Source organism: Trematomus bernacchii, unplaced genomic scaffold (genome assembly GCF_902827165.1).
Source record: "Trematomus bernacchii unplaced genomic scaffold, fTreBer1.1, whole genome shotgun sequence".
NCBI lineage: Eukaryota > Metazoa > Chordata > Actinopteri > Perciformes > Nototheniidae > Trematomus > Trematomus bernacchii.
In genome coordinates this window covers 18,482,303-18,497,183 of record NW_022987593.1, presented here as the reverse complement: position 1 = coordinate 18,497,183, position 14,881 = coordinate 18,482,303, and the positions used below count along the sequence as shown (strand labels likewise).

Below are 14,881 nucleotides of genomic sequence, written 5' to 3'. Positions count from 1 at the left end.
CAACGTCCTAACACTCCATCAGTTGAGGTCAACAGCGTCCCATCCAGCTGTACACAGCTTGGATGGTTCCCTGCTTCCCCCTCCTGAGGTGTCGGACAGTTTTCCAGAACAACCATGGCTTCTCCGAACTTCTCCCACACCCGTTGCTTTGCCTCGGCCACGGCTGAGGCTGCTGCCCTTCGGGCCTGTCGGTACCTTGCAACTGCCTCGGGAGTCCCCCGGGATAACATATCCCTGAAGGCCTCCTTCTTCAGTCGGACGGCTTCCCTGACCACCGGTGTCCACCAGGAGGTTCGAGGGTTATCGCCCCTTGAGGCACCTAAGACCTTGAGACCACAGCTCCCCGCCACGGCTTCGGCAATAGAGGCTTTGAACACCGCCCACTCTGGTTCAATGTCCCCAGCCTCCATAGGGATGCCCGAAAAGCTCCGCCGGAGGTGTGAGTTGAAGGCCTCCTGAACTTGGGCCTCCTCCAGACGTTCCCAGTTCACCCGCACTACACGTTTGGGCTTACCAGGTCTGTCCAGAGGCTTCCCCCGTCACTCAACCCAACTCACCACCAGATGGTGATCAGTTGACAACTCCGCCCCTCTCTTTACCCGAGTGTCCAAAACATACGGCCTCAGGTCCGATGATATGATAACGAAATCGATCATGGACCTTCTGCCTAGGGTGCTCTGGTTCCAAGTACACTTATGAGCATCCTTATGTTCGAACATGGTGTTTGTTATGGCCAATCCATGACTAGCACAGAAGTCCAGTAACAAACCACCACTCTGGTTCATATAAAGAGAATAATCAGTCGTTAAAAACTAAACATTTAAATGTTAAAGACTTGTTATTGGCTGTCCGTTTCAAACATGAGTTAAAATGATTTGACAGCTCCAGCTCTACATTACAATAATAAAGGAAAAAAGTAATACATATTTTAGATAGAAAATGTGCTTTTAAATATTTGTATATTTAAATATTAATGTAAATTTCTCCTGCAGATGCTCCAAAGCTCCCCTCTGTGTCAGTGAGTCCTTCTGCTGAGATAGAGGAGGGCAGTTCAGTGACTCTGACCTGTAGCAGTGATGCTAACCCAGCAGCTAACTACATCTGGTACAAGAAGAGTGGAAATCAGAAACTTCCTCCTCTCACTAAAGAATCAAAGCTTTTCTTCAGATCCATCCAGGTTTCTGACTCTGGACAGTATATGTGTACAGCTGAGAGCACACTGGGGAAGACATCAGAAGTGATCCCTATTGATGTGAAATGTGAGTGAAACAGTTTATTTAAAGATGACATGTGTCTAATCTTTCCAGGAGAAGATTTCACTGATCTTTTCTTCCGCTGTTCACATTACATTCTGTTGTAATTCTCTGAACAGTGTCAAGTGATTTTAGGAGTTATGGGACACCAAATGTAACATCCATTTGTCAGCGCACCTTCAAAGTCTAAAATGCTGATGTACACAGCTATTTACAAATTACAATTAAAATACCAAATCTTCTTCTGTAGTTACACATCCTTAACCTAGATTAATCTCTGTAACACTTCTCCTCCAGATGCTCCAACGCTTCCCTCTGTGTCAGTGAGTCCCTCTCCTGAGATAAAGGAGGGCAGTTCAGTGACTCTGACCTGTAGCAGTGATGCTAACCCAGCAGCTAACTACACCTGGTACAAGGAGAACCAAAAAGTGTTTCAGGGAGCTGAAGGAAGTTATAATATCATTTCCATCAGGTCTGAGGACAGAGGGATCTACTACTGCAAGTCTGAGAATCAATATGGAGAGGTCATGTCAGATTCTCTATCAGTAGATGTCCAGTGTGAGTACAAAACATTAGGAACTATGATGCTGTGGTGACCCAGCAGTAAGGGATGAATGTCATGTAGCTCCAGTCTACCTGTTTAACACATCATTTGTTGGTACAGAACATACAGTATATTGACAATAATTACAGAAATAATGTGAATATAGTGTTAACTGTGTTTTATTTCTTGACAGACAATAATAGCTCTATGAAGGCAAATTCCCAAGATTCATGCCCTAAAACTAAATGCAACATGTGACAAAGGCATGTTAACATTTAAAACATACACAACTATCTTATATTAAACAAATGGGTCTCTTTGAATCTCCAGATGCTCCAAAGCTCCCCTCTGTGTCAGTGAGTCCCTCTGCTGAGATAAAGGAGGGCAGTTCAGTGACTCTGACCTGTAGCAGTGATGCTAACCCAGCAGCTAGCTACACCTGGTACAAGAAGGATCCACATGCACATCTTCCTTCTTCAAATGAAGGACCACGTCTTGTCCTCAGCTCCATCCTGTCCTCTGACTCTGGGCAGTATAACTGTATAGCTGCGAACAAGCTAGGGAAGTCATCTACAAACATCTCTATCGATGTGAAATGTGAGTTAAAAATTGTTTTAGAGCTTTAATCTGTCCTCTCTTTGCTGGAGAAGATTTCACCGCTCATACTTTCTTCAGCTCTTCTTGCTTCACATTCACAGTCTGCTGTAATTCTCTGAACAGACTTCAGACAATTTTAGGAGTTTTAAAAAGTGTTTGGACCCATATACAAAAATCCATTTCAAAGCAAACCTACAATTATCATTAATACATCTGCTCAGGATGCTCCAAAGCTTCCCTCTGTGTCAGTGTGACTGAGATACAACTACATCAACGCTTTACAATTGTGTAGACAATAAAATGAATGCATTATCAGGGGGAGTAGGAATTACGAGGTGGAGTTAAAGCCAGCCTCAGTAACATCAACAAGGATTCTCATCGTCAGGAATTTAGTTTAGGTTAGGCCTGTCTGTCAAAGGCCTTACTGAATGAGATGCTTGTTACTTCAGCATTTACAGTAGCTCTTAGTTAATTCATTGTGTTTATCATAGATGTTTGATAAACTCTCATTAACAACTGCTACACATACTATGACACTGTAAGATTACCTAAGCTCTTATAAACCTTCCTGTAATAATCAAAATGACACAATGGAAACATGATTCTTTACAGGACAAGAGGTTTAGACTGTTTATAGGTAGCCATTAAAGAGTAATATAAAATATGATAAATGAAATAGCATGAGGCGAATCTCCTATACCAACACCTTCTTAAAAATGATTTTTAATAGAAGTATTAATAATTTTTGCCAATGTATCTTGAAGAATACACAAATGGATGTGACTGTAATATTACTCCAACAAAGCAACTTAGAGAAATGTGTAGCTGTAACAGTACACAACAGTTCACAACTTACCTGTTTCCTGTAGCTCTCCCTGCTAAGTTTAGAGGCTCCCAAACATATCATTTCAACGTGTGAATCCATCCTCATTTTCCTTGATTTATGTCATTTCTCCTCCAGACTCTCCAAAGCCTCCCTCTGTGTCAGTGAGTTCCTCTGCTGAGATAGAGGAGGGCAGTTCAGTGACTCTGATCTGTAGCAGTGATGCTAACCCAGCAGCTAACTACACCTGGTACAAGAAGAACCAAAAAGTGTTTCAGGGAGCAGTAGGAAGTTATCATATCACCTCCATCAGCTCTGAGGACAGAGGGATCTATTATTGCAAGTCTGAGAATCAATATGGAGTCATCAACTCTACGTCTCTATCAGTGGACTTTGTGTGTAAGTTCAAAACATAAACTAATCTGATGTTCTTGTGATCCAGCAGTAAGGGATGAATGATGTAGCTCCAGTGTTCCTGTTTAACAGAAGCCTTTTTGATACAGAATATTTATTTACAATCATTACAGAAAGTATGTGAATATACTGCTAATTGTGGCTTATTTATTGACAGACAATGATAGCTATATGAATGTTTTGTTCATGGGATGCATGCCCTTAATATATAATGCAACGTGTGACAAAGTCATGTTAACATTTTAAACATACAGATCCCTTTGATGTGAATGACATGGGTCTCTCTGAATCTCCAGATGCTCCAAAGCTTCCCTCTGTGTCAGTGAGTCCCTCTGCGGAGATAGAGGAGGGCAGTTCAGTGACTCTGACCTGTAGCAGTGATGCTAACCCAGCAGCTAACTACACCTGGTACAAGGAGAATGAAGACTCTCCAAAAGCTTCAGGACAGATCTTCAACATCACTGACTTCAGAGCTGAACACAGTGGGGGTTATTCCTGTGGAGCCCAGAACAAAATAGGACGTAGTAACTCCACCTTTCATCTGATTGTTGTGGCAGGTATGTTTTATGGCTTCATCTTAAACAGCAAACTTATCAGCTTGTTTTTTTTCAGTCACATAGGAGGAAGAAGAAAGTTGCAGTTTTCATCGTTGATGTGGGAAAGGGTGTAGTGTAGTTTTCTTTCTGTTACATACAAAATGGCTCATATATTTTAATTATAAGATAAGAAGAACTTTATTAATCCCAATTTGGAGAGAAAAATGTGTTGCCGCAGCATAACATAATAACAGATACAAAGAGTAGAAATAAACAATTCTAAAATATAGATATCTCAAAATAGAAATAGAAATAAACCAGAATCTCTTATCTCTTGTGTTTTGTTAGAAATTAAAATCAATATTCAATGATGTAATTTAGCGTAAACACATAGTAAGCTTTAAAAACTGTTTTATTCTGAAAACAGTTCAGAGTAAAGTTTATTTTGAAAAGCTGTATCTAAAGACGTTGACAACAATGACGACTTTCTGTGCTACAGTACTAATGGTCTCAGCCGTTAAATAATGACCATTTCCGGTATTACTAGAGTAACGATTACAGCCGTTATAATGCATTAAATAAAAAGTAATGAAAGAGAGTAGGAGGAGAAAAGGCGTGTGGAAGTGAGCAATGAATACAAAATATCGAAATCCTCTGTTATGCGCGATCTCGGACATGAAGACCGAGGTGGGTGGCCCCCTACGTCACAGCCCCCAGAGAGGAGGAGCGAAGGAGAGATACAGGCGGGAGAATCAACGTGTGCTCGCTCTCTTGCCTTGGTACCAGCTGCGGGACAACATCTGCTTTTGTCTCCCAACTACCCTTTGTTTGTTTCACTACCACGCTGCTTAAATCAAAGTAACCAATTTGAACCCTTTCAGAGACTCATTTGTCTCTTAATCTTTAAACTTCTTCCTGGACGCGATAGAATCATCACACATCAATAGTTTCGACAAATGTTTGGGTTTGTTGCACAGTTTTTCCCTGAATACTTGTGTTTGTTTTGTTAAGTTAATAAGTCAAGCACACCCAATGTTGATAAAGCGTTCTTCTTGCCTACATAAGAACAGAAAAGTAAGGTAAATCCAAGTTATGTGCGGTGCCCATTTATTGGGACATTAGATGCCAATTTCACTGTTTGCAGACGATACCGTCCTTTTCAATAGCCCTTGACCATTAAGGTCCTTACACACCGAGCCGATTTTCGGCGTCGATAGATGTCGGGCCATCGATGAGCGTCGTGTCGCCCTACTCAGATTGGTCTGTACTGCACCGTCGTGTCTTTTCGGCCGTACCGACACCTTCCGCCGCCAATTCGACATGTTGAATCGGGAGGAAATCACTCTGATTGGCTGTTCAGCTTAGCGAATCAGTGCATGAGAAGCGAAACGGAAGTGAGGGACCCAAACAACTATTAAGAAGGCAAATCTGAGATTTCATTTAACTCCAGCTCTCGACACAGGTTCGGGAAAGCCCCATGAGCTTCTCGCTGTAGAGTGAAAATGGAACGCACACGCTATTTGTTGGTTGTTTATATCACGCAGTCTGTTCTTCTTCTCTCGGTTGAATGACGAATACACACTACCGACGCCTGCTGGTAAGGAGAGTTATTGCCACTCACGCATGCGCAGTTCGTACGTGCAATTTGGCCGTCGGCTGAAGTCTTTGCGGTGTGTTCAAGTGCGAAACATGGCCAAGATGCAGGAGACGTCGGGACGTGTTCTTTGGTGTTCTTTAGTGTGCCTAAAACTGATAAGACCTTAGTAATGCAGGTATTTGTATTCAAAATTAAGTTGATGATTAAGGGCACATTAAGGACTTTCTGGGCACAACTGAGCAGGAGAAAGTTTTGAGACAAACCCTAGACTTACGGGGCTGGTTAACTATCCAGCTGCTCTGGGAGCACCGGGAGATTCAAAAAGAAGGAAAAACAGTGTTCACGGAGTAAAACGTATCCCCATTAGAGAAACACTGCTGTATTAACTGTCTGTTCTCTGTTGATCTCTGTTTCTCAGGATCACAGAAGCTACTACCTTTTGTAACAATCCCTGTTGTTCTCCTGGCTGTCATATCTCTCTCTGTCTTCCTGTGGATCAGGTGAGCAGATCTGATCATCTTAATCATTGTTTGTTAAATCATTGGAAATGTGTTTGTTAGAACTTTATCACTTTTTTGTAACCAGAAAAAAGAGGGCTTCCAGGGACTCTGCTGAACCTGAAGTGAGACCGGAACACACGGAAGAGGTGAGAATATTTGTATAACAAATACTGTTTATCTAGTCTTCAAAAATATGTTCTATTGATACTTGTCTTGAAACGTCCTTAATCTTTTCTGTCATACAGCATGATGTTGATGAAGCAGGGATATTTCTTCCATCATACCACATTTGAGTTTTCTGTCCTGGCTACAATCCTCTGAAAAACTATAAACCAATTAACATTAAAATGTATAGCTGATCCCAATGTCAGACAACAATATGTCCAAATGAGCAATCACAGGTAGGGTTGGGAACCCTACCTGTGAGAACCGATAAGAAAATGCCGGGTACTGGGTACCCATACAAAATACACAATTTCGGTTCTGCTTAACAGTTCCTAAACGCGGTAGACCCTGTATTCCACCGGGTCCGTCTGCGCCGCAGCGCCGCGGTGACCCGGTGGAATACAGCCAGGGTAAGGGCCTGTATTCCACCGGGTCACAGGCCGTTCTGTGGTTCTGGAGAATCACAGAACGGCCGGTCGTCAGCGGGCCGTTGACGGCCGGCTCGGTACGCTGACGGCTGGCACCTCCCTTAATTTTGTAACGGCATCATGTAAGTTGCGCTGACAGGCGACAGAGGTCCACAGTTGCCCCGCAGCGAGGCTCCCCCCGCCCTCCCGTAGACAGTTCATGAGCTCAGTCACTTCATAACACCAAAGATGGATTGCGGTAAACGCTCTAAAGTGAGGCTCCACTACACTAAAAAAGAAAAAGACAAGGCACAGTGTAATGCCTGTTAATAGCTTGCCACAGGCATAGCTCAGTTAAAATAAAGCACAGCTATTGTGCAATACATTTGTATTGCATGTATATTTTTTATTTGTAAAAATGTCAGTTAAAGCTTAAAAGAATAAAGATATTTTTGTTATCTAAACGTTTGACCTCTTTCTTTTACAATTTTGGAATCGAAACGGGGAATCGATAAGAACCGGAATCGATAAGCAGAACCGGAATCGGAATTGGAATCGATACATTTCAAACGATACCCATCCCTAATCATAGGTCAGGGTGCTCTGCTGTTTCACGAGTTGTCCTCCAGGTGTCAGTATTGGGTCCACTCTTGTTCATCATCTACCTCCTTCACCATGTTGTCCACTTTCACTGCTATGCCGATGATGAACAGGTCTACTTGTCCACCAAACCCAACAGTACCCTGCTGCCAGGACATCAGGAGCTGGATGAACAGGAACTCAGTGGCAACTAAATGAATACCGTCCTCATTGGCTCTAAAACCAACCTCTCCATGCCACAAACCTTTACTCCCCCTAACCTAATCATTGATTGCTTCTCTGTACCTTTCTCCAGTCAAGTCAAAAGCCTTGGTGTCACCTTAGAACCATCCTCTCTCATGCACCTAACATAAGAAACATCACCCAAACTTCATTCTTCCACCTACGCAAAATGTCCAGACTCCCTCCATCCCTCTCTAGATTAAGTCTTAGTCCATGTATTTGTCACATCCTGTATTGACTATTGCAAGGTTTCCCTCTCCGGTCTGTCCACCAATCTCTTCCACAAGCTCCAAATCATTCAGAACTCGCATCATTACCCGCACAGAATCCTCTGACCACATCATTCCCCTTCTCAAGCAACTACACTGGCTCCCTTTTCAATACCAACATTGACTAATAAAACCTTCTGCTCACCTACAAAGCGTATACCCCCTCCTGCTCCTTCCACTCATCCTCAGTTGATAATCTAACCATCCCCACTTCACACCAACCATTCTGTATGCTGTGATGAAATGCTACTGACCCTGTCCCACTTATGTTTATCCTGTTTGTGTTTGGTTCAGGATTTGCTGTTTTTCTTTTTCGAGAATTTGTTTTATGCATTGAAAGGTGTCCTTGGGTGTCCTACAGGGCATCCCCAAATAAAATCTATTATTATTTTTATTGTCTAGTATGCCACCGTCCACTTTTCCAACAACCGGGCGAATCCTCTTTACTCCAACATGAGAGAAGCTCAACAACTCGGACACACGGAGCAACAGGAAGTCACGGAGTACGCTGCCGTGAAGTTCAGCAGTGCTGCCCCGAGGTGAGCAGCTCCTCACACGGGAGCATTATTCACATATCATTTAATTCCTTTTGCATTATTATTAGCACTAAGAAATACATAATTTATCTCTCAGGACCAGAGGTCAGGACCCTGAAGAGGATCCAGCTGCATTGTACAGCACGGTTAACAAATCCAGATGAACACAGCAGGCGTTGCATTTGAAGGATGATACTTCAGTTTTTTTCAATCCCATTCTATTTACACAGGGTAATGAGTTTTCAGCCTAGTTTTTATTAATCTGAATGGCTCAAATGTAAATAATTTGTTAAGTATTTCACAACTTAATGTAATCAATTGTATATATTTAACATGATTTTTGTCAAAAGAAATTACAAAATGTAGAGATGTTGCAACAAGAGATCTGATCCCTTTTGTTGGAAAATGTAGATATTACTAAGGAGTTATTATTTACTGATAACAAACCATTTCCATTGTTTTGTAAGTACATTTATCTACTTTCTTTATATAATATTTTCCTTTACAATGTTCTTCTTGTCTACACTGAAATATCAACAACTACTTGTTTGTGTTATTTTGTATCCATTCCAAAATACATGTTGTTATTGAAAAGCACATTGGGATATCAGAGAGGAACATGCGTTGCTGATGTAGTTGCAGTTTCATTCTGCTGCCACTAGGTTTCAGTAAAGAGCCGTATTTCGCTGATGGAAAACCATTACCAAGAGCCTGTAAAGCACATTTATCTTTGGTGTGTGTACGGCCTTAATGTTCACACATTCTTATTCTGACATCTGTTTATGTAAATATAAAAGTTCCATTATCACCAATTAAATTGATCATTTCTTTGTTACTCTTTAAGTTCATAACCATCACAACTTGTTGCATTTGTCTATTTTGCTTTGTTGTTACACCTGTTATTCTGACCCTAGTCTTTTGCTCTGTACTTCATGTGTTTACCTTTCTCTCGTTCTGTTCTGGTTTGAGTTCATCAATAAAGGTTGAAATGTTCATAACTCTCGTCCACACTAATGCTAATGATAGCATTAGTGTCACTAATCTGTCATTTCTAAATAGAATAATTGCACGTGTTCACTTGAAATAAAAACACTGGAAACAATATTAAACAAAACAAGCTGCAGTGATGAAAGTGCAGAGTTTGTGAGGAGACATCAGAAGGTATAAAGAACACAGTGAAGGCTGTCACACTGAGTGAGAAGTGTGTGAGTGAAGTGTGTGAGTGAGTGAAGTGAGTGAGTGAAGTGTGTGTGTGAGTGAAGTGTGTGAGAGAGAGAAGTGTGTGAGTGAGAGAAGTGTGTGACCACAGCACAGCAACAGTCCTGCTCTTCACGGACAGACATACTGTTAGCTAACCTTCAGTTTGTGCTGCATGTTGTAGTTTGGTTTAAGTTTGGCTTGAATGAATATTATAAAATGTAAAACCCAACCTCAATGAAAAAATGTTGTGATGTGACTTTCTGTACACATTATGAAACTGTCCAGACAGTTTCATAATAATATCAAGTGATGTTAATTTGCATTAGTAGTTTGTTTAATTTGCATTGTTGATTTTTATTCACTGAACATGGTTTTAGATCTTGCATTTTGGCTGCTTTTATAATAAAGGAAGACATTTGGATGTGTGTTCTCTTGTCAGTGAGGAGAGGTGGTCTGTTTACCACAAACTGGTCTCTTTCTGCGAAACAACAAACTACGTAAAGCAATAATGTGAAGAGGAAGGAAGTGGTGTTTCAAACCCCCTGCTTTCTGTCTCCTTTCTACCTTCAAGCCCACAGAGGGAGGTTAAGGTTCGTGAGAACTCCCTTTATTTTAATGTAGAGGGTTTTCTTGTGGACATCAATCAACTTCTTTGTTATTTTGTCACTGAAGCCACACGGAGACGAGAGCAGCAGCTATGAGTTTAACAGCGAGTGGATTTGTTGTCTTCCTTCTCTCTCTGCCAGGTAATGTACATCCACATTATATTTAGCTTTTCTAAACACTTTGACACTTTACAGAAACATCCCATACAAGCGTACAGCAAACATACATAGCCCTACATTAGTGAAAAAACAAGATGCAATGAAATTAATTTGGAGAAAATACAAAGAGACAACAGAAAGAAGTAAGATTGGCAGAGTTATGACGTTGTGGATGGGAGTTTTATTGGAACTCTAAAGAGGTGTTATGATGATAGGGTGGTTGACTGTTTGATACGGCTGGGGAGGGCGTTCCAGAGGGATGGTGCAGCAACAGAGAAGGCCTGGTGGTCCCAAGCTTCCAGAGTCTTGGTGGTCTTTAGGGTGTTTGCACCTGCAGACCTTAGCCAACTGGTAGGGATGGATGGTGGGGGAGGTCCGAGAGATAGGGAGAGACCAGGTTATGTCGGGATTCGCAGGTGGTGAGTAGTATTTACTGGGAGCCAGTGGAAGTTGTGGAGGACCCGAATTATGAAATCTGAGTCAGGTGGATAAATGAATAGTAGGACCATTTACCATACTTTTTCAGAATAGCATCACATGGGATTTTCAAGTTTAAGGTTAGTATTGTTTTTCACAAGTGTTAACATTCCCATTTGTGAAGCTGAGACCTTGATTATTTTCATTTGTGCATGCAAAATAAGTTTGAGTTTCTTCTCAATAAATGTACAATAATAATAATAATAATACATTTTACTTAAAGGTGGGGTAGGTAATTTTGGAGAAACCAGCTCAAGTGCGCAAGAATTTGAAAATACACAGCCGGAAAAAATCTGCCACTTCCTTACAGAGCCCCTCCTCCAACACACACGAACGCGCACATGACCAATGAGGGCACGAGATAAGTTTGTGCACAGATGGAAGGCTGACAGGCAGGTAGGCCATCCAGTTATTTTAGCCGGGCCGGCTAAAATGATTGGTCGTGCTTTTTACAGTATTACGGCTTCCACAGATGACATTTTTTATGGATTTTTTGTCAAAGCACTTAAGATATTCATTGCTATCGGGATATTAAAAGCGTTTCATGGAATATAACAAAAAGTGTATCTCGAGCCGGTTTCTCAAACTTACCTACCCCACCTTTAAGGCTTCTTTCATGACACCCAAGAACACCGTACAATTCCTTAAATATTCTAAGAGGTAAAAGCAACAGAACAGGTTGGATGTGTGGGGGGAGGGAGTTCCAAAGTCTGGGAGCAGTGCAGCTAAAAGCCTGACCCATGGTGACGAGGCGTGGGATGGGAACAGTTAGCATAACAGCAGAGGATGAGCGGAGGGAGCGAGAGGGGGTGTACTCCTGAAGGAGGGCAGCCAGATGGGGGGGGGGGGGGGGGGGGGGGGGCAAGTTATGGAGGGTTTATTGGTGAGCAGGAGGTTTTTGAAGCTGATCCGGGACTGGACTTGGGAGCCAATGCCGTTGGATGAGGGTGGGGGTGGTGTTTTCAGTGGATTTAGTGCGGGTGATGATCCGGGCTTTAGAGTTCAGTTTGAATTTGATTTGAAGTTTATTGATGAGTTTGGTGGGAATGCCTGAGAGAATGGCATTACAGTAGTCGACCCGGGATGTGACGAATGCGTGAACCAGGACTTCAGTGTTTGATTGAGACAGGGATTGGCGGAGTCTGGAGATATTTCGTATGTGGAAGAAAAGTAGTCCGGGTGATGTTATTTATGTGAGGTGCAAATGAGAGGGAGTTGTCCAGGATGACACCAAGGCTCTTAACTTGGCTGGAGAATGATAAGGTTGGAGGCAGGGGAGGTTGGAGCTTTGGAGAGGTTGGATTTGGTGCCAACGAGCAGGGCTTTGGTTTTGCTGCCATTGAGTTTCCGGAAGTTCCTGCTCATCCAGCTCCTGATGTCCTGGAGGCAGTTGGTGAGAGAGGTGGGGGGGAGGGCAATGTTGGGTTTGATGGAAATGTAGACTTGTGTCTCATCGGCGTAGCAAAGAAACTAGTTAGATTCATGATGAGGAACTTTGTAGACAATGATTACTGCATTTTAGGGATTTTAGGGATCGTGAAGCTTATATTCCTCCAAATCATATTGGTAGTATGATCCATGGTCTCATTAACTGATTATTAACTCAGTCATTAACTTTGATTGATGTTCTGTGTTACAGTTGTACAAGGTCAGGATGGCTGGGCAGTGACTTACACTTCTACTGAGATCTGTGTCTTTAGAGGATCAACAGTGGAAATAAGCTGCACCTACACGTACCCACCCATATGGAAATACCATGGTATCACAGTTGAGAAAACATTCTGGTTTACTAAACTGAAAGGTGGTGAACCTGTAGATCTGACCACAGTCTCAGAGTATGCAGGTCGTGTAGAGGATCACTGTGGAAACAACATCTGCACTCTGAGAATCAGAAACCTGAGAGAGAGCGACTCAGCTGTGTACATGTTCAGGTTTGAAACCAACCATGAGGATGGAAGATATAATGGTTTACCTGGAGTCACTTTGTCTGTGCCAGGTAAAAAATGAATTCATGTTTTGATTACTTTTTATAAAGAATATTGTCTAGATATAAATATGTTAATTGGCATTTATGCTGTGAGTTTGGTCTAATACACTATTCCTGTTACTTCCTCACAAATCCAGATCTCCAGGTGCAGGTGCGCAGATTGTATGATTGTACCAGGGCAGAGCTGAAGTGTCAGAGCAGTTGTCCTATCCCTGGTTATCCTTCTTACATCTGGTACAAGAACGGAAAGAAAATCCAGACAGGAATATCTTATTCAGTAAACTATGGTTTTTCAGACAGCTATTCCTGTGCAATAGACGGGCTTTTGAATCGTTCTCCTTCAGTTTGTAAGTTCACTCCACGGTGTCAGTGGAAACAATTACAATGAAATTACAATATCATTTTTAATCTGAATTCTTCTTAATGTTAATGTGAAATAGCAGTATTATGTATTGAAACAAAACACTTCACTACTACTGTGTGCACGGTTTGTGTTTATTGATTATTGTTACATTAAATGATGCTGTTTTTGAAATGGTGAATCGCTCTGAATTGAATTGAACAGTTTGTAACAGAAGAGGTGTGTAGTGTTACCGTTTTCCATGGTATAATGTAAAATAGAGTTTATAGTTTTTTTGAAGATATATTCATTTTAAAAGATGTATTCATGAATCAACAGCCGGGCGATCTTTATGTTTTAAGTCATAAATCTGACAAACATAATACAACCCCAGAGGCAGGATAAAATCATATTGAACCTGCCGTTAACATTTGCAAACAATTGGTGATAGAAAAGATGTAAAGATAAAATGAAGACATTTAAGAAGATTTTATCAAAATATCCCAATGAAAATATCCTGAGAGTACGAGTTTCACTCCCAACCCCAAAGCATTTTAGTTATAGTGTTAGCAGCAGAATTATTTACGAACTGAAGACTATCTGGACGGACTCAGCTAACATAACCAGCATATAAAGAGAAGAATGTGTAGAGTTGTTAAAAATACAACAATTTCAAAGACTTGTTATTGGATACAGTAACTGTGATAAAAAAAGATAACGATAGTCTAAAGGAAAAAAAGAGAAATAATTATTTAAATAGTTAACTGTTTATGATAAGATATTCTAATCCACCCTAATAACAAACATTTTCTCCTCCAGATACTCCAAAGCTCCCCTCTGTGTCAGTGAGTCCCTCTGCTGAGATAGAGGAGGGCAGTTCAGTGACTCTGACCTGTAGCAGTGATGCTAACCCAGCAGCTAACTACACCTGGTACAAGAAGAATGGAAGTCCAGCCTTTCCTCGTCCTAATGAGAAACCCCAGTTTGTCTTCAGCTTCATCCAGTCCTCTGACTCTGGAGAGTATTATTGTACAGCTGAGAACAAGCTTGGGAGGAGTATGTCTGGAAATGTCTTTATTACAGTGAAATGTGAGTAAAACCGGTATGTATGTAAGGGATAATGTGCAGCGACTTGGTCATTATGGGGAAAATAACACCCGACAGGCTGATCAGGGAACCCGACACGGATCATGATCAGCCTGAAGGGTGTTCTTTTCACCATAATGACCAAGTCGCTGCACATTATCCCGCTTATTACATGGCCAGATACTAAACAAACTATCGACTCGACTCCCAATATTAATTGAAATTATTTTATTAACTTAAATATTATCGTATTTCTTCCTCTAAGAAAAAAAAACCTGCACCAACGGCTGGAACTGCGACAACAACAACTTTACGGCACCACTGTCCAAGTGTGTTTACAGTTTCTGATCCACTAACAAGTCCTTAAACACTGCAGAGCCCATACCGTGTTCCTGTTAGTGTTTACTTCCTGTCTGACTTCTTCTGGTGATTTATCTGACGTCCAGCGCTCCGTCTTTTAACCTCTTTTCCTTTCTCTTTCTTGATCCTCCTTAGCAACGGTCATTATAGTCCTTGACAACGGTCTGTACTACTGGATGAACAACGTGTCACATGTTCTGAATT

General features: G+C 41.5%; 1 protein-coding gene across 1 annotated transcript in view; it reads left to right on the top strand.

The window, feature by feature from the left end:
* Positions 1-10,248: 10,248 nt before the first annotated feature.
* LOC117481995 overlaps positions 10,249-14,881 on the top strand; it is a 19,693-nt gene continuing 15,060 nt past the window's right edge. Inside the window, exon 1 of the mRNA XM_034129940.1 lies at positions 10,249-10,409. Within this exon, the coding sequence (XP_033985831.1) occupies positions 10,361-10,409 (49 nt within the window). The 5' untranslated portion in view covers positions 10,249-10,360. The remainder of the gene's footprint in view (positions 10,410-14,881) is intronic.